Genomic DNA, 27786 nt, shown 5'->3' on the forward strand with positions numbered 1-27786 from the left:
AAAGGGAATGTTCCTGCAAGTTTCTCCATATTCTTCCCCATGGACGGTCTTCTGTAGGAACAGTTCTGAATTCCTGTCATGCAGATAAGAACACATTGATATGTGGGCTGGGTGCACACAAGACAAATCTGGAACAAGCAACTCACTTTATTTTATTTTTTTTAAGTCTCCTACCGATGCCAAGAGATCATTATTTGGAGAGAAAGTTGATAAAGCCAGCTGCAGTCAGATATGCAATGACCCTGCTATTTTCCTGGAAGATGTGGTCGTATTTGCCTGCTCACATGTTGACATTTCTGAGCCTGAGCCAAAGCCCAGCAAATGCTTGTTTACCATCTGAAACTTCAAACCACAAGCTGTGCCCCTCTCCCGCCTTAACCCTTCCGCTCTCTTTGTTCCCGGCCTCTTTTTCCTTTCTGAGTTGCTTGCATTCGCCCAGCCAAATTCTTCAACAAGGGCAGTGACAGCAGTAAAAATTCCCCAGTGGTTCCTTTCCCACGCTTTAGGATGCTTTGGGCTGATCCTGCGTTGAGCAGGGGGTTGGACTAGATGGCCTGTATGGTCCCTTCCAACTCTATGATTCTATGATTCTGTGAAATATAGATTCCCAAAATATGTCTGCTTTATTTGCATGTGAAAGGATGGAAGTAGGGCAAGAATCTAGCTCCCATAGAGTCCACAGGAAGGGACTGACAGTGAAGTTTTCTTCCCCACAAAACATTTTTTAATACAGTCATTGATTTCTCTTTCATAAGAGGAATTTGGTTTCTCTTTGTGATTTTCTGTGTGCTCTTTTGTAAATTATGGGGTTGCCATAAGTCAGCAGTTTACAGCCACACAAAAGTTGAGAATAAAGCAACCGACCCTGTAAAATCCTCTGGGATATTGTATATAGCTCCCACCCACTCAAAAATTATATAGTACAGGAAATAGCAAGTAAACATACTCAGGAAAGGCTAACATGTATGAGCATTTATAGTTTAGGAAAAAATGTGGTTTCTTTTTTTTGGGGGGGGGGGAAGGCATGATACAGGTGCTCAACAAAGAGGATTTTAATTTCTCTACTCAGAATTACCCAGCAAAAACAACTAGAAATAGATTCAGGAGATAAAAAAAACACCCTCTCAATATTTTATGGCTAATTTATGGACTTCACTACCACAAATGACTATTGGTTTAGATGGTTTTATAAACATTCATGGGAAACAGATGTATGATGGGTAAGTGCATCTCTGCATACCATGTGCTGGACGAGGAGGCCCAAATAGCCAAGGGACTATTCCTATCTTGGTTGCAAACTTAAATTATCAGCTCTCTTTGGGAAACACAAAGCTCAACTAGAGATTAGTGTGCCTTTTCCCACCACCCAAGCAGCACTGGGGAGCTGACACTTTCTGGCCACCTGGTTCAAAACTAGGGTTGCCAACTCTTGCTGGAGAAATTCCTGGGGATTTGGGGTGGGGCCTGGGGAACACACGGCGGACAGGGAGTTCAGTAAGCCATCGAGCTTCCAGGGGAGATCTCTCCCAAATGGGCCTGGGGGCAGCCAGACCCAAGCAGCACTGGCGAGCTGACCCACCCGCGTGGCCCTGGAGCGGCGGCTTGTAGCCAGCCTGCGCCTGAACCCGGCCGAGCTATCCAGCCGTCTGTCCGGCGTGGAGACACCTTTGCAAGAGGCTCGAGAGAGAGAGAGCGCGCGCGAGAGCGAGAGAGAGCCCACCCTAATCCTGCCACCCAGGGCGGGCGGGGGCGCAGGTAGAAAAACGCGCCGCGCAGCAGGGCGGCCAGCAGAACACCCGCAGCTCCGTCCCGTCCCGTCTGGAGACGGCACCGCGCCTGCGCACTCGGCCATCGGCTTAACCCTTTCGGTGCCTTCTCCGCCTTCCCCCTCCAGCTCTCCTAGCCGCTCGGAGCCCGGGAGACCAGAGACGGGCAGCGGCGTGACCATGTCTCCCGTCGTCGCTCGCACGCTGCTCACCGCCGCTCTGGCCGCCGTCGCCGCCCTCGGCCCGCGAGGAAGCGACGCCGGGGACTGGGCGGCCAGGACCGCCGAGCAGCACTTCGCGCGGGATGTGCTGACAGTCTTCGGGGCCAACCGGACGCTCTCGTCGGGCCAGGTCAACCACATGCTGCAGCAGCTGGGAGCCGCGCACCGGCTGGGGGACTCGCTGCCCGCCCTGTCCGAGCTCCACTTCAACCAGGTACGGCAGTTGCCGAGCCCCGAGCGCCGGACGGCCCGGAGGGGGCACTTCGCCGGGATCAGCGGGCCGCCCTTGGGGCATTGCCAGCCGCCTCGGCATCGCTTTCCAGCCCTTATAGAGGGAGGCGGGGGCAGGCAGGCAGGCAGGCGCCCATGCCCCTTGGCCCTGGCCGAGAAGGTCGCGCCGGATCCCGGGACGCTAGGCAAGGGCGCCCCTGGGTAGGACTCGGCAGGGAAGCCCAAGGGGCCAAGGCACAGGCGGGCAAGCGCAGCCCCCTTCGGAAACCTCTGGTTGCCACCTCTGGGTTGGGAAATACCTGGAGACTTTGGGCTGGAACGTCAGTGGAGTATAATGCTAGGGAATCTGCCCTCCTGAGCTGCTTCATTGCTCCAGGGGAACTGGTCTCTGTCGCCTGGAGATGAGCTGTAAAACTGGGGGAATCGCCAGGTCCCAGCTGGGGATTAGCATCTTTAGGTCACCGTGAGTTGGGTGCCACTTGACAGCCAAACAAATAAATAAGAATGCTTGCCTGGGATGTGAGGTGGAGGTCTGGAAACACAAAAAGCACTTAGAGGACACTTTCACACTCCCTAAGAAAACACCTTCAATCCACTTGGCAGCTGCCTTTGACTGTGTGGACTGGCCGGATCCACAGTCCCCCCCCCCCATTCTTATGCCTCAGGATCACCTATCAGAGATCATCCTTCAAAAAGCATGCTTGAATTGGTTGCACGCTGGAAGTACTTGATGATTGTGGATCCCTCCCTGTCCCAGACCCCCAGAATGTGTGTTAATAAGCAATGCATAGATGTAAACGGGCATTGAGCCAGGTGGTGCGACTAACCCCTGATAAACATCTCATCATCTTAAACATGTCAAATACTCTACAGCAGGGGTAGTCAAACTGCGGCCCACCAGATGTCCATGGACTACAATTCCCAGGAGCCCCCTGCCAGCGAATGCTCCTGGGAATTGTAGTCCATGGACATCTGGAGGGCCGCAGTTTGACTACCCCTGCTCTACAGTGTAGGAGCCTGACCAGAGTCCCTGAGCGATGCTTTTGCCAGAGTAGACAGGAGTTGACAAAGAGTGAAAACGAATGGGGAGCTGGGGGCGATGGAAGAGGTTAAATCCCATTTGAGTCACACTCTCTGTCCCACCCCCAGCACTGGAAGACAGCATCGAACCTGTTTGCTTAATCCTTGCTGTGTGTACGACCTGTACTAGGACTCAGGGTGTATGCGCATAAACGCCTATTTTGACAGGCCTCCCTCATGCAATCTGATCCATCCCCCATTCCCCAAGGGGTGTGTCGGCATTTGCATTGATACTGGAGTTTCCTGGCATCCTGGTGGAGGTTTGCTGCCTACATACTGGGGACGGAAACCATGATGGTTCAGGCATGACAACATAGAGAGAGGAAATAAGAACCACACGGAGCAGTTTTCTAGTGGTTTGGACTCTTGTTAGGCATTTCTTCATCGTGGCCAGTGAAGGAGCTATTTTGCAAGGGGAGGTTATTCAAGGAGCTGAACATTAGCCAGTGTCATTGACTCAAGTCAACGAGATCACTGAATCAGGACCAGCGGGAGTTTTTCCAGAGAATGTGCTTTTGCATGCGCACGCGAATAAATCTTTGTTGGTCTTAAAGGTGCTACTGGACTCTGATTTTCTTGTGTTACTTCAGACCAATATGGCTGCCCACTTGAATCTATCCTAAGCAGAGTTACACTCTTCTAAGGCAGCTGAATTCACCGGTTTTAGAAGGCTGTAATTCTGCTTTGGATGATACAGTCAGAGACTTTCCAACAGTTGCAACAGCAGTGAAGAAAGACAAGGAAATTAGTCAAGTAGGGATTTGTCAAAAAGGCAAAATGTATTGAGATAATACTACAACCTGTACTTTGTACAGGTTGTAGGATCTTTAATGAACACCACATTTTTTGGGGAAAGAAAATACCTGTGCAGCCTAATCTTACGCATGCATGATTATTTGGAATTAAGCCATAATGAATTCATGTTGGACTCATAAGTATTACATATCACTTGGTTGGTCCAAATTAAAAAAGTATTATGGTAATTGTGTTATACATATTGACACGGACAACATCCATGCAATAAAAATAGTTACCAGGTCACCTGCTAAAGAATCAGGGTTTAGAAGTTAGTACCCTCTTTGGGGACCCATTTATTTAAAACTTTTATGTACCATCTTTCCACCCTAGTAGGGACAGTGAACATCAGGCATTAAAACATGTGTGCATGCACACACACACACAAAATATCCAAACATGGAGACACACACAACCAGGGTGGAAGGCCAAGAAGCATTAACTGGGGGTTTGCTAAGAAAAGAGGTCTTCACCTGCTGCCAGAAGAGAAGGACTGGGGGAGACTGACAAATCTCCTTGGGGAGAGTGCTCCAAAGTTTTGGCACTCTGACCAAAAAGACCCTTTTTCAGGTTGCCACCTCTCTAGACTCAGATGGCAGGGGCACCCAGAGCAGAACCTCCAAAGAGGAGGCTCATGTGGGACTTGGATGGTTTGCGTGTGCAATAGAGTTAAGGAGGAGGAGGCAGGTGGTAGAGATTCCAGGGCTGAATGTCCCCTTTGGTTAAAAAGCAACTACTATGTAAACAGAAAGCTAGCCGAACAGGTAGAAATGTTCTATCCCCAGGGTAGCCAACCTCCAGGTAGGAGGAAGGAGCTCCCCTGAAATTACAACTGATCTCTGGAGCAAATGGCAGCTTTGATGGGTAGACTCTATGCAATCCAAGCTCCCTCCCCACCTCGGACTCCACCTTTCCCATGCCCTGCCTCAAAACCTCCAGGATTTCCCAACTCAGTGCTGACATCTCTGTCCATCCCATTCATTACAGAGTTAAGGCTTTTCCAAGTTTACACTTAGGAATTGCATAATGATTCATATAAGATGCTCCAGCTTTACGGGAAGATTTTTGATTGGTTAACAGAGCTTCATGGTAAAAAAAAAAACACCAGGAACATTAAGAACTTTATTCAACAGCCTGCAAACAGCACTGATGAAGAAATACAAGTGGGAGTGCAACAAAATGGAAGACTCACTAACTTAAAATGTTTTGGGAATCAAACCACAGCTCCTTGCCAGATCAGATAAATATTTAAGCTTAAACAATGTCCTTTAAGAATGCCATTTAACATCTGTGAGGTTTCTGATCGACCTCACCTATGTATGCAGGCCACATGCCAAAGCAGTTTCCTGTGTGGATGGGCTCTTCCATTTGGGCAAGCATCTGCACTGCAGGGAAATGGAAGGCTCCGTCCATCAGCCAGGTGACTCAAGCCTTCCCTAAGCATCGTCTTTCCCCACTTTGTCTTTCTCAAGCCAATGCAAGTTTCTCATTCCTTTTCAGTGCATGTCTGCCGAAGACATCCTGGCTGCCCACGGAATGCCGAACAGCAGCAAGATAACGGACTCCAGCTTCTCCACAGTATGTCCTGCTGTCTTACAACAGCTGATTTTTCACCCGTGTGAAAGGGCCCCGTCCAAAGGCAGTTCCAAGCCGACGCCTACAGAAGGTAGCACTCAATATATTTGGTACATCCATCACACTAGAGCTTAGTCTTTTAAATATGGCAGCACTGATAAAACTGTTCTGACCGGGCAGTGATATCAGCGCTCTCTCAGCCTCACCCACCCTACAGGGTGTCTGTTGTGAGGAGAGGAAGGCGACTGTAAGTCGCTTTGAGCCTCCTTCGGGTAGGGAAAAGCGGTATATACGAACCAACTCTTCTTCTTCTTTTATCTGTCAACAGACGGTGCTGTGGGTAGTGAAGAAGAAGACTTGGATCTTATATGCCACTTTTCCCTACCCGAAGGAGGCTCAAAGTGGCTTACAGTTGCCTTCCCTTTCCTCTCCCCACAACAGACACCTTGTGAGGTGGGTGAGGCTGAGAGAGCCCTGATATCACATGGTGAGCCCAAGGTCACCCAGCTGGCTACATGTGGGGGGAGTGCAGAATCGAACCTGGCATGCCAGATTAGAAATCTGCACTCCTAACCACTACACCAAGCTGGCTCTCCAGTGGAGGCTTGTATGATGGTTCCTGGGCAGGAAATGGCTTCTGTCTAGGAGTGCCACTGTATGAGGAAAGGGAGCCCATTGCCCTGGCTGAAGATGTGAAATTGGCCTCTATTAAGGCCAGAGCCTTTTTGGCCCTGGTCAGATGGAACACTCTCCCTGAAGAGATCAAGGCCCCCTTTGGGTCTTGGGACAGTTCTGCAGGGCTTGTAAAGCAGAGCTCTTCCACCAGGCCTGTGGTTGAGGCCAGCAATGGCACTGAATTGCTGGACTCCCTGCCCAAAACAACAGCAAAACTTTCACTATATCTGACATCTATACCACCTTCCGCTGGGAAATGAGAGACAGTTTTAAACTACAGTATTTGCTGGTGTATAAGACTACTTTTTCCCTCTGAAAAACATGCCCCCAAGTGGGGGGGTCGTCCTATACGCCGGGTGCACTTCAGTTGGGATAGACATAGCTGCCCATAGTGGCCCATAGTACTGTAATGTAATGTAACAAGCTCGATATTTTGAGTGGAAATGTTGGGGGGGTCGTCTTATACGCCCAGTCGTCTTATACGCCAGCAAATACGGTAATCTGATTAAAGAATATTTCAATATGTTTATTATTGTTATTATATTGTTTTTTTATATAGGTTGTTAGTAGTTCTGAGCCTTGAGGGAAGGGCAGGTTAAAACTAAAATGTTATTTATTATTAAGTACATTATCAAGCATTAGCAATGGCAAAAGTGCCGTTGATACAGGACTGTGTAGGCACGCAGAGAACTGCTCCCTCTAGATCGAAGGGGTCGTGTGGGTTAGCAGGGGGGCTCCAGGCTCACCACACAGCACAGCTGATCTGGTTTGTGTGTGCTGACAGGAAACGAAGTCACAAACAGACCTTCTTTATCTTTGCAAACTAATAGAGTCCTTTATTGAACAGAACTCCATTCTAGACAGGGTAGAGCAGAGATAAGATTCTAATCTAATCTAACTAGCTGGGATGGATAGAGATGCAAGAGGCATGTCCAGCTCCCATGGCACCCAGATGGAGAAGAGGGGCGTAGTGGGGAGAGAAGGAAGGAAGTTTCCCTGAGAGTAGCAATCTATGCTTCCAAGCATCAGAGCAGCAGAAAGGAAGGAAGGAAGGATGTTCAGAGTCCTGGCCTATTGATCTCTCTGACTCTGTAAGTTCCCCTCTGAAGTCTGAGACTAAGAGATAGTGTAAAGTCTGCCACTTCCAACAGAGATTACTCTGGAAATGGCAAATGCTGAGAGATTTTTGAGGAAAGTGCCCAGGGGTGGGATGAGGGGGGGGGGGTAGTATTTAGGGAGGATGTCATAAGGCCATGAGTTTCAGGAGGAAGGCAGGCTGTATAAAAGGAGCTCAAAAATAGCCCCTGATATCTGGACAAGCCAGTGAATTTCCCTGTAAGATTGGTTTGTTAGTGTTTGAAAAAAGTAAACACTAACACTGTACATGTGTGTGCTGTTTTAGGATTAAGTTGCATCCCCCTACTCCCTGCTAGATAGTTCTGATGACTTTTACAGTTTAAGTAAAGCTGATGTGGCTCATGGAAGGTATAATGGGAAGTTTGTTTCTCTATCAGTTTAGGCAGAAATGCAACTATCTGTGAACTGACCTTTCCTCCCAGTTTCTACCTATCACAGTGCCTAACAGCAAGATAAGGGGAGAAACGTGCTTCTTGAAAATAACAAAAGTGGTTCAAAGGTTGTCTCTCCCTCCAAGATAGAATGTGTGCATGCTTTTTCATTTTGACGTTCCTCAAATAGAAGTTCCTGGACACAGGGCTTCTGTGGTCAAAGATAATAATAGGTTGATATGCATCTAAATAAGACAGCTTGACTGAGCTGTCTTATTTAGATGCATATAAATCCAGTTCCTGACCTGATTTTTGCACTGAACCAGGTCGGTCACCTTAATGCATGATCTTCACTGGAGGTGGGTGGAAGTATGCTACTTAATGATTCTCCTGAATCTTTAAGTGCCTTTTAACTATGATAACTGTTTGCACCAGCTGGCTAGGGGCATTGTATTGTGGTGGTTCCCTTTGCATTTGATTGGTAGCTTTTAGAAAAGAGATACTAGGGGTCTGCTCCTCCTTGACACCTGTGCTGTGGCTGTATACCGTACACTGCATTCTTTTATGGGAAACCTCTGGTAGAGGTTGTCAGGAGACTTGGAACAAACTGTCATTAGTATTTTGATGATCTATAACTACTTTCTTTTTGAGTGGAGTCATGTTTGCACTGGATGTTTGGTAGAGCAGGTTCACTGCTCAGGCAGCCTAAGGGGCTACCGGGGAAGGGGGCATGATGGAAGCCTGCCATTGTCTCCTCTACCTGAGGAGTTTCCACCCATGATTCAAGGTGGGCTCCAGTAACCCTTTCTGTAGAGTCCACCTTGGATCCTCGCAGAGTGATATGGAAGAGTGGCATGGAAGACATCTATCCTCCCTTTTAGTAGGATGGATGTATCGCTCCATGATATAGATCCCAGTGTAAGGTGACCAGATTTTAACATTGGTAAAGCGGGACACCATTGACCAGGGGAAGTTCTTGATTACAAATCTGGTCTATACGGAACAACAAAAAGTGTCATAGAACGTATAGAACGCAAAAATAGTATTGTAATATATATATTTTAATAATTGAACATAAGTAAAATTTGCCAGGTACCCCCTGATGTCCCTCCAAAAGTGGGACAATCTGCTCACTTTACCCCAGTGGGATATCTAGTATTGTCTTGAGAGTCTGGGTTTTCAGTCAAGTTGCAACAACATCTTTTTTTTTAAATTTTAGATTGCTCACAGTTCTAAAATAAATTAAAACAAAAAGATGTTGTGGCAACTCAGATTGAAGACTCAACGGCTCAAGACAACGCTAGCATTTAAAATGGCTAAACTGAATGCTCTATCCTGGTTACATCATGAGAAGATAAGGCTCACGGGGAAAAGACAGTGATGCTATAGAAAAGTTGGGGATGGTAGGAAAAGAAAAAGACTCAACAGGAGATGGATTGCCCCAGTAAAGGAACACAACAAAATTAGAGTCCGATAGCACCTTTAAGACCATAAAAGATTTAAGACCAAAAAATTAGCAAAAGCTAATTATGGTAAATTAGTAAACTGTGTCACAACATGCAAAGTCAGCCATAATTCTTTGCTCAAACACTTGATTCTCTCAGTAAAGGAAGTCTCAGGAAAGGCCTTGAGTTTGCAAGACCATGAGCAAGGCTGTTAATGAAAGGAAGTTTTGGAGGCCGTTAATTTATGGAATTGCTGTAAGCTATAAGCGACTTGTGGGTACATGACACAGAGAGAGTTCTTCTTCTACTGCAGGGGTAGTCAAACTGCGGCCCTCCGGATGTCCATGGACTACAATTCCCATAAGCCCCTGCCAGTGTTTGCTGGCAGGGGCTCATGGGAATTGTAGCCCATGGACATCTGGTGGGCTGCAGTTTGACTACCCCTGTTCTACTGCTATATTACTTTTGCTTGTCCTTAGGCACACTTTTTGTTAAAAGATGCCCCTGGATGGTTTTATTTGGCATGTCATGTTACGCTCCATAGCTTTAACATGAAAAATTGGAACATTACCTCAGTCAGAGAGGTCATCCTTCCTTTGAAGTACGGCACTACGTCTCCCTTGCAGTTTAACATATTTAATGGCTTAAGATACACCGTTTCTAAGTGAATTGCCCCATTAAATTTTGTTACTCGAGGTGGGAGAGGAGTTTTTCTTTCTCAGTCAGCAGATTTTAAAGCATTTGGCACATGCATCATTTTCTTATCCTGGCCTGACCCTAATATTTCTCTGAGTTTCAGTTCCAGTTGCAGCTGTTCAGCAAAGAGATCTATGCATTTCCCCCCCTAACAGGTTGTTCTCAAAAGACACCCCATCAAGTACCTCTGTCTTCTAAAATCCATAGTGTTTCTGTCATGTGTTTGTTTTTCCCTCACAGTTTGGGGCTTTGGTTTCCTCACCGTGACTATTATCAACTTTGCATCACTCCTTGGATTGGTTTTAACTCCTCTTTTAAGGAAGCCATATTTTCCCAAGATCTTAACGTACTTTGTAGGATTGGCTATTGGAACACTCTTTTCCAATGCAATTTTTCAGCTTATACCAGAGGTAAGAAGGAGAGAACCGAAAAGGGACGGTAGTAGAATTTGGGAACATGGTGTTGGGCCCAACCAGCTTTTCTGTTGGTGAAGAAGGGGAGAGGGGGACCCCTCTGACTATCAAAAAGGCTTGGTTGTGGATTATGGGCCTATCATGGGCATGTGGGACGGGGTTTTTAATAGGGAGGGGGATGGGGCAAGGACATGAAAAAGCTGGCTGGATCCAACCCTTTTTTTCCCAGAGGCAAGTTTATGTCAGTTTATATAATCCAAATGTGCCGATTCATTTAAAAAGGACTGTTTTCTTCCTAGGCGTTTGGATTTGATCCCAAGGTAGACAATTACATTGAGAAAGCCGTAGCTGTGTTTGGCGGATTCTACATTCTCTTCTTTGTGGAAAGAGTTCTTAAAATGATAATGAAGATCTATAGCCAGGTGAGTAAGTAGCAGGATGTACTGAGTTGTGCAAGCTTTTTATTGTTAAAAATGAACTTATTTTTAAAATATTAATTTGCCTCCTTTGTACCCTGCTTTGCCTCCCGTTGTGGCCCCAAAGTATGCTGTTTCCCTCTTCTCCATTTTATTATCACAACAACCCCGTGAGGTAAGTTGGGCTGAGAGTATATTCCTGGCCCAAGATCACCAAGCCGACTTCCATGGCAGGGAAGGGATTTGAACCTGGGTCTCCACAACAGCGAAACCACGATAACACAGTGGCTGTCAATGTCTTTTTAATTGTAGTCAGTTTTAGGACTGAAGACTGAGCTTTAGTAAACTAGTTGTTGTTCTACTATTGTTCTACTATGTTGCTTAATAGTTATTTAATCCTGCACCGTAATAATCCCACCGGCGCCCCTGACTTCCTGCTGCCCACTGGGGGGCGTTGCCAGCAGCAGCTGTGCAGTGCCATGCCAAGGGGGAGCCCCAGCCATGGTGGCTGCTGGAGAACACTCAAGGTGGTGGCAGAGTGGCAGGCCAGCCCCCGAGGCAGCAGCTGAGGAGGAGGATGAGGAGGAGCCATGGACCGGTCCCGGTTTCCGGACCAGGGGTTGGGGACAGCTGCCATATAGGATTGACTTGTGGTGGTCAAGGCCTATTTGTAGGATTTGGGTGACCCTGGGATGGGGGTGGCCCTCCAGCCCATCAATCATCTGGACTGCCCAGTGTCCTTAATGGTCACTCCATCCCTGGAGTCAAGTCACTGTTTCCCATTGCTTTAGGAAGCTTTGGGCTGATCCTGCATTGAGCAGGGGGGTTGGACTAGATGGTCTGTATGGCCCCTTCCAACTCTGTGATTCTATGATTCCATTCAAACATGCAAACAGTGATTTGTGTGTGCCCTTCATTGCAGAATTGCACACTGTAGTAAATCTCTGGTTTGCAATTCTAGTTTGGAGGGTTAGTAATAACTGGAGTGTGTTGATTTGCACATGGCAGTAAACCATGATTTGGCTGTACATGGAAAGGGAGAGAAAGAATTGCAGCATTTGATTGGCAAGGCTAATTCATGCAACACCCATTCATGGTTATTTCTGATATAGCTCATTGGCTTCTTTGAAAATAAATTGGCTGGCATCAATGGGTGGATAAGTGGTGACCCTGGACTCGCTACAGCACTGATAAAGCTGTTCTGACTGAGCAGTAAGGGCTCTCTCAGCCTCACCCACCTCACAGGGTGTCTGTTGTGGGGAGAGGAAAGAGAAGGTGACTGTAAGCCGCTTTGAGACTCCTTTGAGTAGAGAGAAGTGACATATAAGAACCAACTCTTCTTTTGCTTTTGTTCCACACTATTTTTTTCCTTATATCGTTTCATTTGGTTTCTTTAGATGGACCACAGCCACTTTGACCCTGAAGAACTGAAACCTCCCCAAAATCTTCCTCTCCCCCCTGAAACATTCAAACCCACTAATGGTGCCGCAGTGTGCTACGCAAATCCAGCTGTAGCTGAGGCTAACGGGACCTTGAATTTCGACAGCCTCAGTGTGATTTCTGGCCAGGTATGACTTTTGTTTCAAATATGAGTCTCATGCATGTTTCATAAATGAATCTCACTCCTTTGTATTATCTGTGAAGGGGGAAGAAAGTGATCCGTTGTTTTTGTTCTCGGTTTTAAAATCAGTGTCAAAGTATGCGTTTCAGTACTATGAGAATGCTGCCATAGTGGAATGAATGTACAGTTGATGTAAAACATTAACTTTTGTTAATGGCCAAGAATGCAGTTGTATAAATTAAAATGATCACAATTATGACAGAGGGGTAAAGGTATCCTTTGGCAGACTCCAAGATCTCCTTCCTCCTTGAATTTCTACTTAAGAAAAACCCAAAGGTATGTCAAGAATTCACCTCTGTCCTTTAGGGGCAAAGGATGATCCTCCTGCATCAGGCCAATGGTCCGTCTAGTCCAGTATTTCACTCAATGACCACCCAGATTTCACTTGTCTACAAGTAGTCATAAGAAGCCAAAGTGTCCCCTTCTTGCCTCCCCCCCAGGGCCAGCACTCAGAGGTGTATTGCCCCTGAGCATGGAGGTTCTCTTTCATCATTGGAGCAGATTTCCATCACCCATTAAATTGTCTAATCCCCCTTTCAAGCCATGTACCTAATGCCTGGTTTATGACCTGTAGCTCTAATCAGCTCCTAGATGAACGTGTCTTCACCTTAGTCCAATACTTTTAGTTGTAGTTTTCTTTTTTAAATCTGAGGCATGCAGCTAAAAAAAGCCAACAATATTCAGAGCTCTTTAAACAAAATATCAAAGGTACATTTGATATGGATGTGCCAGAATTCCTTATGTGGGCAATATAGTACCTTTTTTTGGGGGGGGGGGAACGCTGAAAGTCTAACACAGACTTTCAGAATGATCTGAACTATTTACCTCTGCATGGGATGATGAGCAACGGGTATTGGGAGGGTAGGAGGGTGTCTGTTGTCCACCTGGGATACCACCCTTGCTTCTCCAACTCTAGTGGATTCCACATGGTGGCGCAACGTGCCAAAACCAATATGGACATGCTTGTGTGGCTGAGTCCTACCTTAAATAGAAGCAATATCTAATGGATTTCATAGGGTGGTCAGGGAAGGAAGGCATATTCATCTCCATACCACACTATTCCTACATTCTTGGAGGGCCACTGCATCCTCCAGAACAACCTTTCATTTGTGCTGATGTGGGGCCTGCTGCTTTAGCCTCTCTCCTGAGCACTGAATGGGGACCACTTCCTTCTTTTCTTCAGACACTTTTTCCTAGCTACCTGATTTATTGTATCTTTTGATCCATTCTTTCTCCGAGGATCTCAGAACAGCGTAAACGGGTTTGCTGTCACAATTTTATCCTTACAAAAACCATGCTGGGTAGGCTAGGCTGAGTGTGTGACTGGCTCAATGTCTTCCAGCAGGCTTCATGACAGAGTTTGTCTCCACATCAGGAGACATCGCTTGTTTTAGCCTCGCTTTGGATTTCCTTTAGATGTTGCATGTTAAACTACAAGTACAACGATATAGGCTAGATATCAGGAAAAATTTTTTTCACAGTCAGAGTAATTCAGCAGTGGAATAGGCTGCCTAAGGAGGTGGTGAGCTCCCCCTCACTGGCAGTCTTCAAGCAAAGGTTGGATACACACTTTTCTTGGATGCTTTAGGATGCTTAGGGCTGATCCTGCGTTGAGCAGGGGGTTGGACTAGATGGCCTATATGACCCCTTCCAACTTTATGATTCTGTGATTCTGTGACTCTTGTGTTTCTGCACTTGGGCTTTCCTCTTCTAATTTCCAGGTTGAAATCCGTGACATGCTTTCTGTACTGGAGTCTGATAGAAGCAGCCTCCCATCATGCTTGCTCTTTTCCCCCTTTCAAAAAATGTGTATGGTTTTTTTTTTGCCAAACAGTGTCTGCTTGTACCTTTGTTTTCATTGCACCCCTTAATCTCACTGTTTGGCACCATTGATGACCTCCCCACTTCCCCCAAGTGTCCCAAATGTAATTTAAAAAACAACTACCAGAGTTATAACATCATAACACTACTGTGTAAGACTGCAAGATTGCACTTTTTAAAACTCAGAAAAGAGTTGTAACACGATCATCCCTTTTTTCTTTTCTGCCATTTGTCTGTACGTTGTTGGCCTTAAAAGTGCTAAGAATACAATATTTTGCCACAATTCTGTACGTGGACAACTCTGCGGAGATTTCTCTCTCACATACACACACGTGTAAGAAAAATGTCTTGTCTGGAGTCAATTATTCTATTAGGAAAAATATCATTTTTGAGGCAACTCGGAGTTGTAGGTGTATCCGGTAAAATACAGGGCAAGTGTCTGTTTTTTTTCCCAAGGCAATGAGAAACATGCAGTGGTTAAATCATTATGTCCCAATCCGGGCTGTCCCTGACAAAGAGAGTCGGTTGACAGGTATGTGGCTCTACAGGATATCTGAGATGGTAGAGGAAGCGTATGATAAGGAAAAGAATAATGATGTGAAATTTGGCTAGGAGGGCAGGTCTGTGGTTAAGGAGGGTGGCTAGGGATCCCAGCTTTCAAGATCCCAGCCTTCAAGTAGATCCTGGGGATCCTCTGGAATTATAGCTCATCTTCAGACTACAAAGAGCAGGATGTCTTGGAGGGTGGGCCCTATGGCATTGTCCCCCACTGTCCTCCTCGGGCTCCATCCCAGTCTCTAGGGGTTACCCAGACTGGATCTAGCAGTCCTACCCCCCTTACTCCCTACCAGTGGTCTGAGGGGACCTTGCAACTATAAGAGTGGCAAATAAGCAGCAGACCATAGCATTGTTTGGGGTTTACGGTGGTTCAAATCCCTCCTTGGCATGGCCATGCTCTGGGTTACATTGGGGATGAGGGCAGGCCTGCAGTCCTTATAAATAAACATGGTTGCTACCCACAAATGGAGTATCCGGGTCAATGCACTTGTGACTTTGTGGTGAGATACAAAAAAGAGCTCTTCTTAAGTTCAAAAAAAGGATGAGCAATTCTCCCCCCCCCCCAAAAAAAACAAAAACAAAAAAAAACTAAGGGGTTTTGCTTCGCCAGTCAGAGAAAGAGGCTGTCTTTTAGCAGATCTTTACATGGATCCTTTATGGCACTTAAAGTTTACAGTGGTTAAAAGGGGGCTCAGTAAGTGAATATCCACCCAATAAATAAGACACCGAGCATGTGAAGTTTTGTCTAGTACTTTGATGAGAAAATTGGCTGGATGTGTGTTTGTTTTTGAACAGCAGGGAAGGTTTAAACCTGCTCCTCTGGACATTTCAGTATCACTCCAAGGTCTCGCTTTTATTACAAGTGTGGTTTTATGATCCATTTTGAAAGCATCTCAGATGCCATGATTTCCCTTTGTAGAGTTCCGTCTCCCTTGAGCAATGTGTGGTTTGGGGATATAACTGTGGAGACCAAAATAAGGAAAACCTGAAATAGAAAAGCAATTCTTAGGAATTGCTATACTTTTGGAAAATTATATAGATACAGGGCATTTCCGCATATCTTATGTGAGACACTTCAGGCTTTATGCTGGTGACATGCTCAGAAGACTTTGCTTAAATCAAAATACAGTGGAACAGTGTCAGAAAATGCTACATATATGGACTAAACAAGCAGGGTCAAGCACCAATTCGGCACCAAAAAAGCCAATGACAAAGTATCAATTTTCATATGCAACCAGTGACTCACAATGTTCATAGACTCTCCCATTAAATTATTAAATTATTAAAATGCACAGTGCATTGAATAAAGTGCATGATGCACCTTAATGACCTTTTTGGGCTTGAGGGTTTAATTGGAGAGCCCATGTATGAAAATTGTGAGGCACTTGGTATATATGAAAGTTGAAATTTCGGCATTGATTTTTCGTGTCAAATAGAGCTGATTGTGACGGTGCTTGTTTAGTGCATGTGCACAGCAGAAATCCTTGCTGGCACAAGCATTGGCCCCTAATATCTGGTTGGGAACACAGTTCAGTGGTTCTTGCACTATGGATGCCAGGGCATAATCCATCAAGGATGGGAAAATAGATTACAGGTATGCTAATTGTGCACATTTTGGGAGCTCTCGGGTACAATAAAATCCTTGCAAATAACATGTAGATTGCAAGCAGTTTCTACCCAGGTGAGTACTTATGGTGGCGCAGCAGGTGGTCAGAATCACCTCTTCCTGACTTCTCAGTTGTTCTTCCCTTCTTGAATGGGATTAGCGGGCTTTGCATTGCTCAGAATAGCTGGCCTTTGAAGAGTGCTAGCTTAATCTTCCCACGCGAATGGCATATACTAAAGCCTGCTGATGTTCAGTGCTACTTTGGATTACAGGGAGAACATGGGAGCTTGTGCAGGGAGTTAGTCAGCCTTTGGTGGAGAAGGCCTCTCACAACACCCGGCTTCTGGTTTTAGCAGTAGAGATAACAAGAGAAATTGCAAAATGAAAGGCTGTTGTCACTTTGGGCCAAAGTGGTGTTTTGTCTCTGTGTGTGTGTTATGGTGGGGTAACTGGGGAAAGGCATATCCCTTCAATAATGGTATTATTGTTCGTCCCTATCCTGCTTTAGGTAATAAATCAATTTGCCCAAGACAGCCTTTTATCCAAGCACTGGGGTTGATCCCACTGAGGATTTCTGCAAACAGAAGAGGGTCCATTTTTACCTGTTTTCTTCTTGTCCCCCAATAGCCACATTTCAAGTGCATTGAGCTGCAGCAGAAGGGAAGGGGGGAGGTGACAAAGCGGTGGTCCTTGATTGGTGATCCCTTCCATCTGTGGCAATCCTCCATGAGATCCAAGCCACTATCCAGTCTTAAAATGAAGGGCTCAGAGTGATGACGCCCAATCAAAGCAATGCTCAACAGTGGTCTATGGCAGAACAGTCTTGGACTCTGCCAGCTGCCCAACTTTTAGGCTTCTTGTCCATGAAGTTGTACCCTGAGTGTCTTCGGTAAGATCGGTTTGTATTCCTGCCTTGGCCTAGGGAAGCCTTCTCAGCATGAGAATAAGGCGCCTGGAATTCAGCCTTAATCTGAGTATGTCAACAATCCAGGACAGTTCTCAAAACAGTCTTCTGGCACGTAATGCGATTTGCAAGAAGGTTAATGTATCATTGTTTAAAAGGAAGAACTGCCAAAAAAAAAGAAAAAAAAAAGACCCAGAGTCACCAGAGAAAAGATTCATTATGTTGCTGTTGTCACAATCCAGTTGGCAAACAGTGCATGAATCTTGAGCATTAGCTCAAAAGCCAGGTAATGGCGTGATTACTGAGATATTGTCAGTCTTGCTTATGAGAGCAATCATCATGAGCAAGCCAATAGTGTTTGTGCAGCGCAAGGAGAATGGTGCTCACTCAGGAGTAAGGTTTAATGAAATAAATGGTGTTTTCTACCCGGGAAGCAAGCATAGGATTCTGGCTTAAGATGCAAAAGAAGGCCTCTGTTGCCAGGTAGGGATGACAGCCCTATGCATCCAATGGATGCTCAGCAAAGGAGAGTGGGTGCAAATGTACCGGCCCCACCCCTTATGTCTGCATCTGCAGGGTGTAGCCAAATGGAGGAAGTGGCCATGCATACAACCCCTCCCCATAATTAGTGACTCTAGAATCATAGAGTTGGAAGGGGCCATCCAGGCCATCCATTGCAGGATCAGCTTAAGCATCCAGGATAAGTATCTGTCCAGCCACTTCTTGAAGACTGCCAGTAAGGGGGAGCATACCACCTCCTTAGGTTGCCTATTCCACTGCTGAACTGTGAATTCCCCCCCCCCCCCTGGTATCTAGCCAATATCATTCTCCACATGGTTTAAACCCATTACTGTGGGTCCTATTCTCTGCCGCCAACAGGAACCTTTCTCTGCTCTCTTCTAAGGGACAACCTTCCATATACACAGAGAGAGCCATCCTGTCCTCTCTCAGCCTCCTCTTCTCCAGGCTGAACATTTCCAAGGCCCTCAGCCTTTCCTCATAGGACTTGGTCCCCAGGTCCCAGATCACCCTCATCACTCTCCTCTGCACCCTCTCAATTTTGTCCATGTCCTTCTTGAAGTGAGGCCTCCAGAACTGCACACAGTACTCCAAGTGTGGTCTGACCAAACGTTGCTGATCATAGGGAAAAAAAGAGTTTGCACAGTCACTCCTCCACATGGCCACTGGGATGGCCCCAACAGGGAGACACACCTCCTCCCCCTGGTATTCATGGCCAATGCACCCCAACCTATTCCATCTCCCCATGTTGGCTACCTGATATGAAGCTTCTTTACAGAGCAATGTTATCCAGCCTTTTAAATATCTTTAACGCCAAAGAACCATTGGTCAGGGCATTTCACTTGGGCAGTTAGTTACAGCGCCAACTGAGCACGGAACACTTTTTCAGGGCAATATAGGATTTTGTTTTTCTCTACCCTTAAGGACTGTCCTTCAGTCTGAACGGGGGAAAAACGGGTCGATTGTTCCTATTAGCATCCCTGGAGTAAGCTGCATGCAGACAGACATTCTGCAAATATAAAGCAAACCCTTCCTCGCAATCAGATACACAATTTGTGTGGGAGGACTGTGTAGCAGAGCTACTGGTTTTTATGGCCACTTCTCTCCGTTTTACATAAGCATCACTCTCTTTTTTACTACGCTCCCGCCGAGGCTGCCAGGGGAATTTTATGATTATATCGGTATCACTCAGCCAAGGTGTTATCAACTTTTACTGGTGTAAGGATGACTTTTCTGAAGATTCTGTGGCTTTGTTTTTTGAACACAGCCAATGGATAATCAAACTCGTTAGGCCAGAGATGAGAATCAAGCAGTGGAGATGCAGCTCAATCATGCTGTTTTCATGTTGTTGCTCATTCATATTCTCATTTACAGAGGCTGGAAATGTGGTGGCTTATTTGAGTAGCAATTTCCTCTAATGTTCCTTTGACGATTTACAGATAAATTCCTTTCCACAATCTTGTCTGATACGATAGATCTCTTCGCAGTCAGAAGAGCCAATGTGGCTTAGTGGTTAGAACATCGAACTAGGATTTGGGGGGATGGAAGTTCAAATCCCCACTCTGCTATGGAAACTTGCTGGGTGACCTTGGGCTAGACACACACTATCAGCTTAACCTACCTCACAGGGTTGTTGTGAGGCTAAAATGGATAGAGGACAACAAAGCAAGCTGCTTTGGGTCCCCAGTCGAGAGAAAGGCAAAGCATAAACAAAGTAGATGAATAAATAAGGAAAGTTACATTGGTGCGGAACTACAAAAATCCACATCCAAATAGGGAGATTCCAATAGCCTGTGTACAAAATGTTTATCTAATGCATACATTAAAAGCGGCTCTTTTATCCTCACCCTAGTGGCCTCCGTCGTGATAGTGTCATGAACCCCTTGTGCCTGACCCATGATTTCCATCTTCTTTGAGGTTGTTTTATTTCTTTATGCTTCCGGATCTCCCGCTGAGTTGTGGCACCTCCCTGGGTGTTCTCAGCAGTCCCCTTCCCATCTCCTCCTTCAAAGCATTTCAAAGGCTCAGCCTGCAGTCCTTCCCTTATCTCCTCGCCCAAGGCTGGCCCCACCTGCAGCACAGCCCAAACAACAGATGTCCAAATGGGCTGTCTTGGCACCTCTCAGACCAGAGAGCAATATTGCCTTTTCCCATGTGAATCCCTGTTCCCACCAAAACGCTACCTCTATGTCCCCCCCTCCCCAAGCTAAGGTATATATTCTGTGCAAGCCCCCTCCCCAGCATCCCTGACAAGATTCCTGTCTAAGAGCTTTTGTGATGTGCTGATTCCTGTCCTGATTCTCCAAAGGAAGACTTTTACTTAAAGCTTCAGCCTGAAGCCCGAGAGTGATGTCTGTTGCGTGAATCTGCTGGGTCTCGACCACTTGGTTCTTGACATATAGCAAAAGCTACCAGGCTCAGGAATGCATGAAGAGCTAGACAGTGAAAATGGAGCCGTGTTGTCCAGACAAGGTTTCTACAGCATTTGGAAAGACGGAGGCTGTGGCTTAGTGGGAAAGCCCCTGCTTTGCATGCAGAAGGTCCCAACTTCAATCCCCTGGCATCTCCTGATGAAGTGAAAGACAGAGACCCTGAAAAGCCCATTGCCAGTATGAGTAGATGGCACGGGCTTTGATGCACAGTCTGTGTTGGGAGTATTGCTCTGCTTAGATCAGTGCCACTGTGTGGTCTGTTTGAATGATGCCCGGTGTTTTATCAGCTTTGTTTAGCTCTTTACTGCCTTAATTGAGCTGTTGCAGCTATCAAGTGCCTTAGCTGGGTCTGTGGAAAGGTGGCATATAAATTTTCTAAATAAATATGGTGATTGCAAGCAAAACCAGAAAGAAGGTATGGGTTTACCCATGCAGTCTGCTTAGATAAACCCCCTGCCTCAGTGGTCCTCTCTGTCCTGTTACCTGGACAGTGCTTGCACTCTGTGGATGTCTCCTAAAATATTCAGGGGAGATGATTGGCTCCCTCACAGCTTTTTGTAATCAGGATGTGTTTCCTTTTCATTCTTCCAGAAAGAAGAAACCCAGGCCAGTTCATGTAGCTGTTTCAAGGGACCTTCATTGTCAGAGATTGGAACGATTGCTTGGATGATCACCTTGAGCGATGCTCTGCATAACTTCATTGATGGTCTTGCCATCGGTGCTTCCTTCACGCTTTCCCTGCTTCAGGGAATTAGCACTTCTATAGCCATCTTGTGCGAAGAGTTTCCTCATGAACTGGGTAAGGTCTTTTCCATTATCTCAGACCAGAAGAATGCAGTGAGAAACTGCTTGTCTGACAAGAGATGACCAAAACCCCAGCATGTTCTGTAGCCTTCCATTGCCAAGGTGGGGTAGTAGATAGTGTTGAACTAGGATCCTGGGACACCTGGGTTCGAATCCCCACTTCTACCATAGCCTGCCTCACAGAATTATTGTGTGATAATGAAGGAGAGTGATCATCTAAGCTGCTTTGAGTCCTCGCTGGGGACAAAAGCAGGGTACAAATAAATAAACCTGTGTATTTATGTAAAATGCTATCAAGTCACAGTTGACTTGTGGCAACCCGAGCAAGGTTTTCAAGGCAAATGAGAAGCAGAGGTGCTTGGCCATTGTCTTCCTTGATGGGAGCTGGCTTGGTATAGTTAAGAATAGCGGCTTCCAATCCGGTGAGATGGGTTTGATTCCCCACTCCTCCACACGCAGCCTTGGGCTCATCATAGCGCTGGAGCTGTTTTGACCAAGCAGCAATATGAGGGCTCTCAGCTTCACCTACCTCACAGGGTGTCTGTTGTGGGAAGAGAGAAGGAAAGGTGATTGTAAGCCACTTTGAGACTCCTGGTAGAAAAAAGTGGTATATAAAAACAACTTCTTCTCCCTTCCAAGTACTCAATCTTGCTTAGCTTCTGAGATCCAATGAGCCTAGGCTACCTTGTCTCTCTCCCAAATAAATAAATACAAATGCATTTAAAGGGAGGGCTGAGATGGATTGTTTTTCTTTTAAATTTCACACATGTCTCCTTTAAATTCCATTGGAACTTGTTTTGTGTTTGCTCTTGCTGATGATTTCTGCCCTCTAAGTCTCAGTTGGCGTGGTGGTGGTGGTGGTGGTGGTGGTGGTGGTGGTGGTGGTGGGGGAAGGGGGCAATATAAATGTTTAAAATAAGCTAACACATTTTCTTTTGCAGGGGATTTCGTCATCCTCCTTAATGCAGGGATGAGCACACGACAGGCCTTATTCTTCAACTTCCTGTCAGCATGCTCCTGTTATATTGGCCTGGCGTTTGGAATAATAGTGGGAAACAACTTTGCACCAAATATTATTTTTGCCATCGCTGGAGGCATGTTCCTGTACATTTCCCTGGCAGATATGGTGAGATTTCGCTACATCTTACTTTGTTGTGGGATCAAGGGAGCTTCCGTTATACTCTATACGAAAATACACTACAGTGGGTGATAATGGCAGTGAAAATCATGTAACCTGAGAGCAGGTTATAGTATAAAATGCATTCCTTGTGGGTTGTCTTATAATTAGGACAGTTTTGGAATGGGGCTTATATAACTTCCCTCTTCCTAATTGTGGCAAATTGGCTGCAACCTGGTATGCCATTAAGGTCAAATTAGACATGTTGGAGAGATCAACAAGAACTTCATTACTTAAGCAGTTCCCTTCCAGCCTAATTTATTTCTGGTGTTGGAGCCAGACATGGAGAAAAATGCTGCAGAAAAGGTGATGTTCTCAGCCTTCTCTGTCTTTAGTTTTCTAGACTGGATCCATTATGGCTTTGTCTGAACAAAATGTAAATCATGTGTGTGAATGCTCTATAAGGAACCCTGCTTCCCCACTTTACTGCTGAATTCCACCCTGTTCTTCTCTGTCTAGAAAAAGGTAGGATTCGTTGGAACTCTTATTTCTAGCTTTCCCCCCCTCTTGTTGCATGATGTACCTCTTCTCTATTCTACTTATGTGCAATGAGGTTGCAGACGGAGGTGATACTATTTAGAACATATCCTGTTCATTTTAAAGCTGGAAATGTTGAGGTTGAGAGATGCCAAGGCTGGAAACTACTAGTTCAAAAGATAAACAGTAAACCCATAAAAAAGAACTCCAGATTCACACAGGGCAGACCTTACTGGAAAGTTATGCTGTTTCTCAGGATATGTAAGAAATTATTTAAAAATACTATGCAAAGCTGTTGCTCACTCAAGTTCCATTACCTTACTAGTCAAAAGCTTTGGGGTTTATTTTTCTGTCTAATTTAAATTCAGCTTTTCTTGTTAGCAACAACACCCAAGGTAGCTAACAGATACAAAGCACCCACATATAACACAAACCTCAAATCATTAACAGATTTCAAGTTCTTTTAGTTCTTCAAATTCAAAAGGCAGTGTGGTTAAGAGCATAAGGGCTCTCATCTGGGGACCTGGGTTTGATCCCCCCAGTCCTCTGCTTAAAGCCAGCTGGGTAACCTTGTCTCAGAGCTCTGTCAGCTCCATCTCCCTCACAGGATGTCTGTACTGAGGAGAGGAAGGGAAGGTGACTGTAAGCCCCTTTGAGTAGCAAAAAGCAGGGCATAAAAACCAGGACTTCTTTTGAAGGGGTAGGGGCAGGACTGACCAGGTGGACAAGCTCAGCCCTGGATTGCCAATCGTTCCCAGGACCCCTCAGGACTTCAGCAGCAGTAGAGGGGAAAGTCATGTTCAAGGAGCTTGTTTTTTCTGCTATTTTAAGTTTCCGAAGAACAACTCTGATTCTACTTCCTCTTTGATAAGCAGCTAGAATAGCCATGTTGTCGATCTGTGTTTGTCAGCACTTTAGAGAATCTGGCCTGGGGCATCTTTCCTGCCTTTGAATTAATTTTTCAAGGAGACTGCGTGTTGTGGTGATTAGCTGCCAGTAAGTGGAAAGCATTCGCCTGTCAAATCCGGAGTGGCGTCTGTGGAGGTTTCGTTTCCTTTGAGTCTGTGCGAGTTGGTGCTGTCTGAGCTTGCGTGTCTGAACGGAGTTGGATCTATATTTATTTTTACTACATCTCTATACAGCTCTTCTGCAGCGGGAGGACCGGGTTTTTAAGATCAGGTTCCCCCTCCCCCATGTGTGTGTTCCAGGCTTAGTCTGAGACATCTTGGGTGATCAATTCCCCCTAGGCCAGCATACCTGTTGATACTAATGAGATATCTTTACTGTTGCCAGTACATTGAGACGGGGGGCGGGGGGGTGGGGTTAGTAGGCATTACCGCCATCAATTGTGTCTTGTGGGTATGTTGTTTTATGGGATGGTTTTAGGCTCATTTCATTGTGAACTGCCACAAGCCAGCTGGGCTGGTAGTGGCAGAATAGAAATGCAATAAATAAATTAATAAGTGACTTACAATAGAAGAAGCAAATGCACAACATTAATTGTACTCTCCCCCAGGCAATTTCCAGTGTTAGCTCCGATGGCTTAGTGCTCTTCTTAAACCTGCAATGTGATGTGGCATCTCCATTTGCTAAGTTTACCCTGGTCTTAACCAGCCTGCCCAGATTTGTTTGTTATTTATTTATTTTAAAAGGCCTATCAATTACTGCTGTGTATTAGTCAGCCTTGGAAGTTCTGCATGATTCAAATGCATGGGAGGTTGACAGGCGCATAGTGATGACCGCACAAGAGAATTAGGAAACCAGAGAAAGAAGTTTAGAGCTGAGTGAAGTAGAAAGCACCATTTCTATTGCTTGTCCCTTGTTGAAGCAGTCAACTCGGATACAACATCCAAAGTGGGCACAGCTCCAAGTTATTGCTTTTCCACTATATTAAGAACCATGTCAAATTTTATACAGTACTGTAAAAGAACATCAATGGGGGGGGGGGGCACTGAAATGGAATGGGTGGTTTGGCCACCAGATGGCAACCTTTGTCTAAGAATGTTTTCTCTTTTCCCAGTTCCCAGAGATGAACGACATGATGAGACAAAAAGTAACCGGGAGGACGACAGATCTAGCTTTTTTCCTGATCCAAAATGCTGGCTTGCTCACAGGATTTGCTGCCATACTGCTGATCACCCTGTATGCAGGAAATATTGAGCTGGAATAATGTAATCATGGAGGATTTCTTTTCAAAAATGGAAGAACTCTCAAAATCATAAAGGGACTTGGAAGACCTTAAAGGGCTTGGTTCAGCATCCGGTTTTCCTCAGCACCAGAAACAAAGCCTCAGCTGGATTTTTGGGGGGCTTTTTGGACAGAGGCTGCATCCACTCCATTTGCAATGATCCAGTTACTTCTTAAGGGGGTGTAAGCTCAGATACAAGGGAGGGCTCCCCCTTGCCTGCGAAGCTGCATCTCTTATCCTAGTGGAGACACCCCTTACCTTTGCATTCTGGCCCATGCAGGAATTTGGAGTGGGACTTCTGGGCCTCTGCTTGAAGAATCACCTATGGTGCCTGTACTGCAGTAAACAGAATTGCATGCAGTTGAAGTGGTATGGGGCGGCAAAGTGCATACGTGACCTGTGATCCAGACCAAATAAGTATGAATTGGTTGACAAGGACATTCTTACAGAAGAAAATGCTGCCTGTTTGTAGCTTCGTTTTCACTGTGATACAAATAGATTTCAAAATAGGTTTAGGGTTTTCTCCTTCCAGGAGAACTTAAAAAAACAAAAAAACTAGCTTCAGTAAGTTTGCATAAATGATGCAAAGATTCCAACGGCTAATTTAACCCTCAATTAATTTTATCGAATACCGCTTTTGATCTTTCTTTTTTGGCACATACAAGGGCTTATTATGGAAACTCCATTAAAAAAAAATGGAAACCTTTATACCAACAATTTTAATGTGTATATATAATGCCTAAAAGGCTCCTTTAAAAAAGGAGGGGAAAAATACTGTGATGTTAACATTACATTGACCATTCCACGTTTCCATTTTGGTGGATTGTATATTCAGTGCCCATGAGTGGCAAAAGGTCCTGCTGATATGAAATCTCCAAGAATTTGCCTAGAAGAGAAGCAAACCTTGGTGGATTGTAAAGAGGTTCCTTGAGAGGGCTGCTAGACAGAGCCTGGAAAACAGCAGGATGGTTATGGGTGGGGCTATGAGAGCACAGTGTTATATCACTTCCAGTAAAACAACTGGGAATGACAAAGAGTAGCTCTAGGATTCACCATTAACTCTATGGCAGTACCATAGAGTTTCCTGCAATTCCAAGAGCTGCCCTTTTGTCACTTCCAGCATGACCATGGAGCTGTGTTTTTATTTTTGTTTTAAATCCTCCTACTTCCACTCAGAGCAACAACAGTAAGGTGACCAGATTGTCCCACTTTTGGAGGGACATCTGGGGGTACCTGGCAAATTGTACTTATGTTGAAATTTAAAAATATATATTACAATACTATTTTTGCGTTCTATGCAAAAAGTTCTATGAAACTTTTTGTTGTTCCATATAGACCAAATTTTTAATCAAGACCCCCCCCCCCAGTCAATGGTGTCCCGCTTTACCAATGTTCAAATCTGGTCACCTTAAGCAACAGGCAGGAGGACCTGGGGGTGGGGGATTCCCCACCCACACTGGGGGCTTTGCAGCTTTATTCCCTGCCATGATGAGACCTCAGATGTACCCCCAAAGCTCCTCCTTTCTTCCGTTTTACGGCGTTGGGGAGGACAACATCACCCTTATCACTGCTAATTAAGGAGGCTGCATGTGACAGTTCCATAGAGTCACTTGGGTGGGCATAGAACTCTATATCAAGTACATTGATTGAGTCTGTCAAATGAATATTTAGGCTTTTCTTTATGAACCGATAAACTGCCTTAGGAGTGAATCATTCACGTAGTCCATATAGTCTCGTGCTGTCTTATCTGGCTGGAAAAGACTCTCCAGAGTCTCAAGAATGAACGTTGTATCACTGGTAACCGAGAGCCTTTGACCAAAGATGGGGGCTACTGATGCTGGACTTCTAAAGATGTAAAGCACCTGCTTTATGACTCACCCGTAGCCCTTTTCCATAATGTGCACATTTTTTATACGCAGATAACTTCTAGCAAAAAGTACATATTCTTCATGCACTCATGTCTACAAATCTGATGCAACATTTTGATGGGTAGGTATTCTCAGTATAATTCAGCACAGGGCAATCTTACGTTACTTGCACTCCAAAACCTATGTAAATGGATTTTTGCAAGTTATATTGGCCTGAGATTTCAGGCAGAAATAGGAAGGAAATGCTGGCCATATTTCTCTTTCATTACTACTGCTGTAGGGAGGAAGTGCAATATTTATTACAAAATTATGTATATGTTTCCACATTACTAGGAGACTACCTACTGCACTACTATAAGTGTATGTAGCGCTCGTCGTTTTGCCTTTGGAGGGATTTTGGACCTTTTCTCGTGTGTTGTTAAAATATTTCCTGTGAAGCAATAAAATTGGTACATTAAACAGTTTAAAATTCTGTAGTTTTGTGAGAGAGTTTGTGGGGAGTCCAGTGGTCTTTGGGGGCTCCAGTAGCCATGTCAGGCTCCTCCCACCCTGACCACCCACTCTGGCTTGCCTCCATCATCAGTGTATTGGAAAAACACTTGCTCTGTCCCCTCTTTCTCCTTCTCCAGCCATCTCCTCCATGCTGGCTTCACTGTTGCCGTAGTTCTCCCAGCCTCTCTCTCTCTCTCTTCCATTCCATGACATTGTATCTGAGGAAGTGTGCGTGCACACAAAAGCTCATACCTTCAAGAAAAATTGGCTGGTCTTAAAGATGCCACTGGACTCTACATTTGTTCTCTCTCTGTGTTAGTCGTCAGCCCTCCTCTGACTCCAACCCTTTCTGGTTCCAGGTCTCCGCCTCCTATACATCTCTCTTGCCAAGCCGCTCCCCCTGCTTCCTGTCTCTGTGATAAAGCATCCTCCTCTCTCCCACTCAGCTGTGGCCTCTCCCTGATGGTTCAGCCAGCTGCTGTGTGGATGGAGCTGGGC

The 27786-nt window shown here is 45.5% G+C and overlaps 1 protein-coding gene across 1 annotated transcript in view; it reads left to right on the top strand.

Moving 5' to 3' along the window:
- The window catches only part of SLC39A8 (solute carrier family 39 member 8), a 28093-nt gene extending 828 nt beyond the window's left edge, over positions 1 to 27265 (top strand). The window contains exons 2-9 of the mRNA XM_077300763.1: positions 1895 to 2201; positions 5594 to 5759; positions 10233 to 10402; positions 10705 to 10827; positions 12219 to 12389; positions 20874 to 21081; positions 22028 to 22212; positions 24761 to 27265. Coding sequence (XP_077156878.1) covers positions 1895 to 2201; positions 5594 to 5759; positions 10233 to 10402; positions 10705 to 10827; positions 12219 to 12389; positions 20874 to 21081; positions 22028 to 22212; positions 24761 to 24910 — 1480 coding nt within the window. The 3' untranslated portion in view covers positions 24911 to 27265. The remainder of the gene's footprint in view (positions 1 to 1894; positions 2202 to 5593; positions 5760 to 10232; positions 10403 to 10704; positions 10828 to 12218; positions 12390 to 20873; positions 21082 to 22027; positions 22213 to 24760) is intronic.
- Positions 27266 to 27786: the final 521 nt, after the last annotated feature.

The sequence above is a fragment of the Paroedura picta genome, chromosome 10 (assembly GCF_049243985.1).
Source record: "Paroedura picta isolate Pp20150507F chromosome 10, Ppicta_v3.0, whole genome shotgun sequence".
Classification (NCBI taxonomy): Eukaryota; Metazoa; Chordata; class Lepidosauria; order Squamata; family Gekkonidae; genus Paroedura; species Paroedura picta.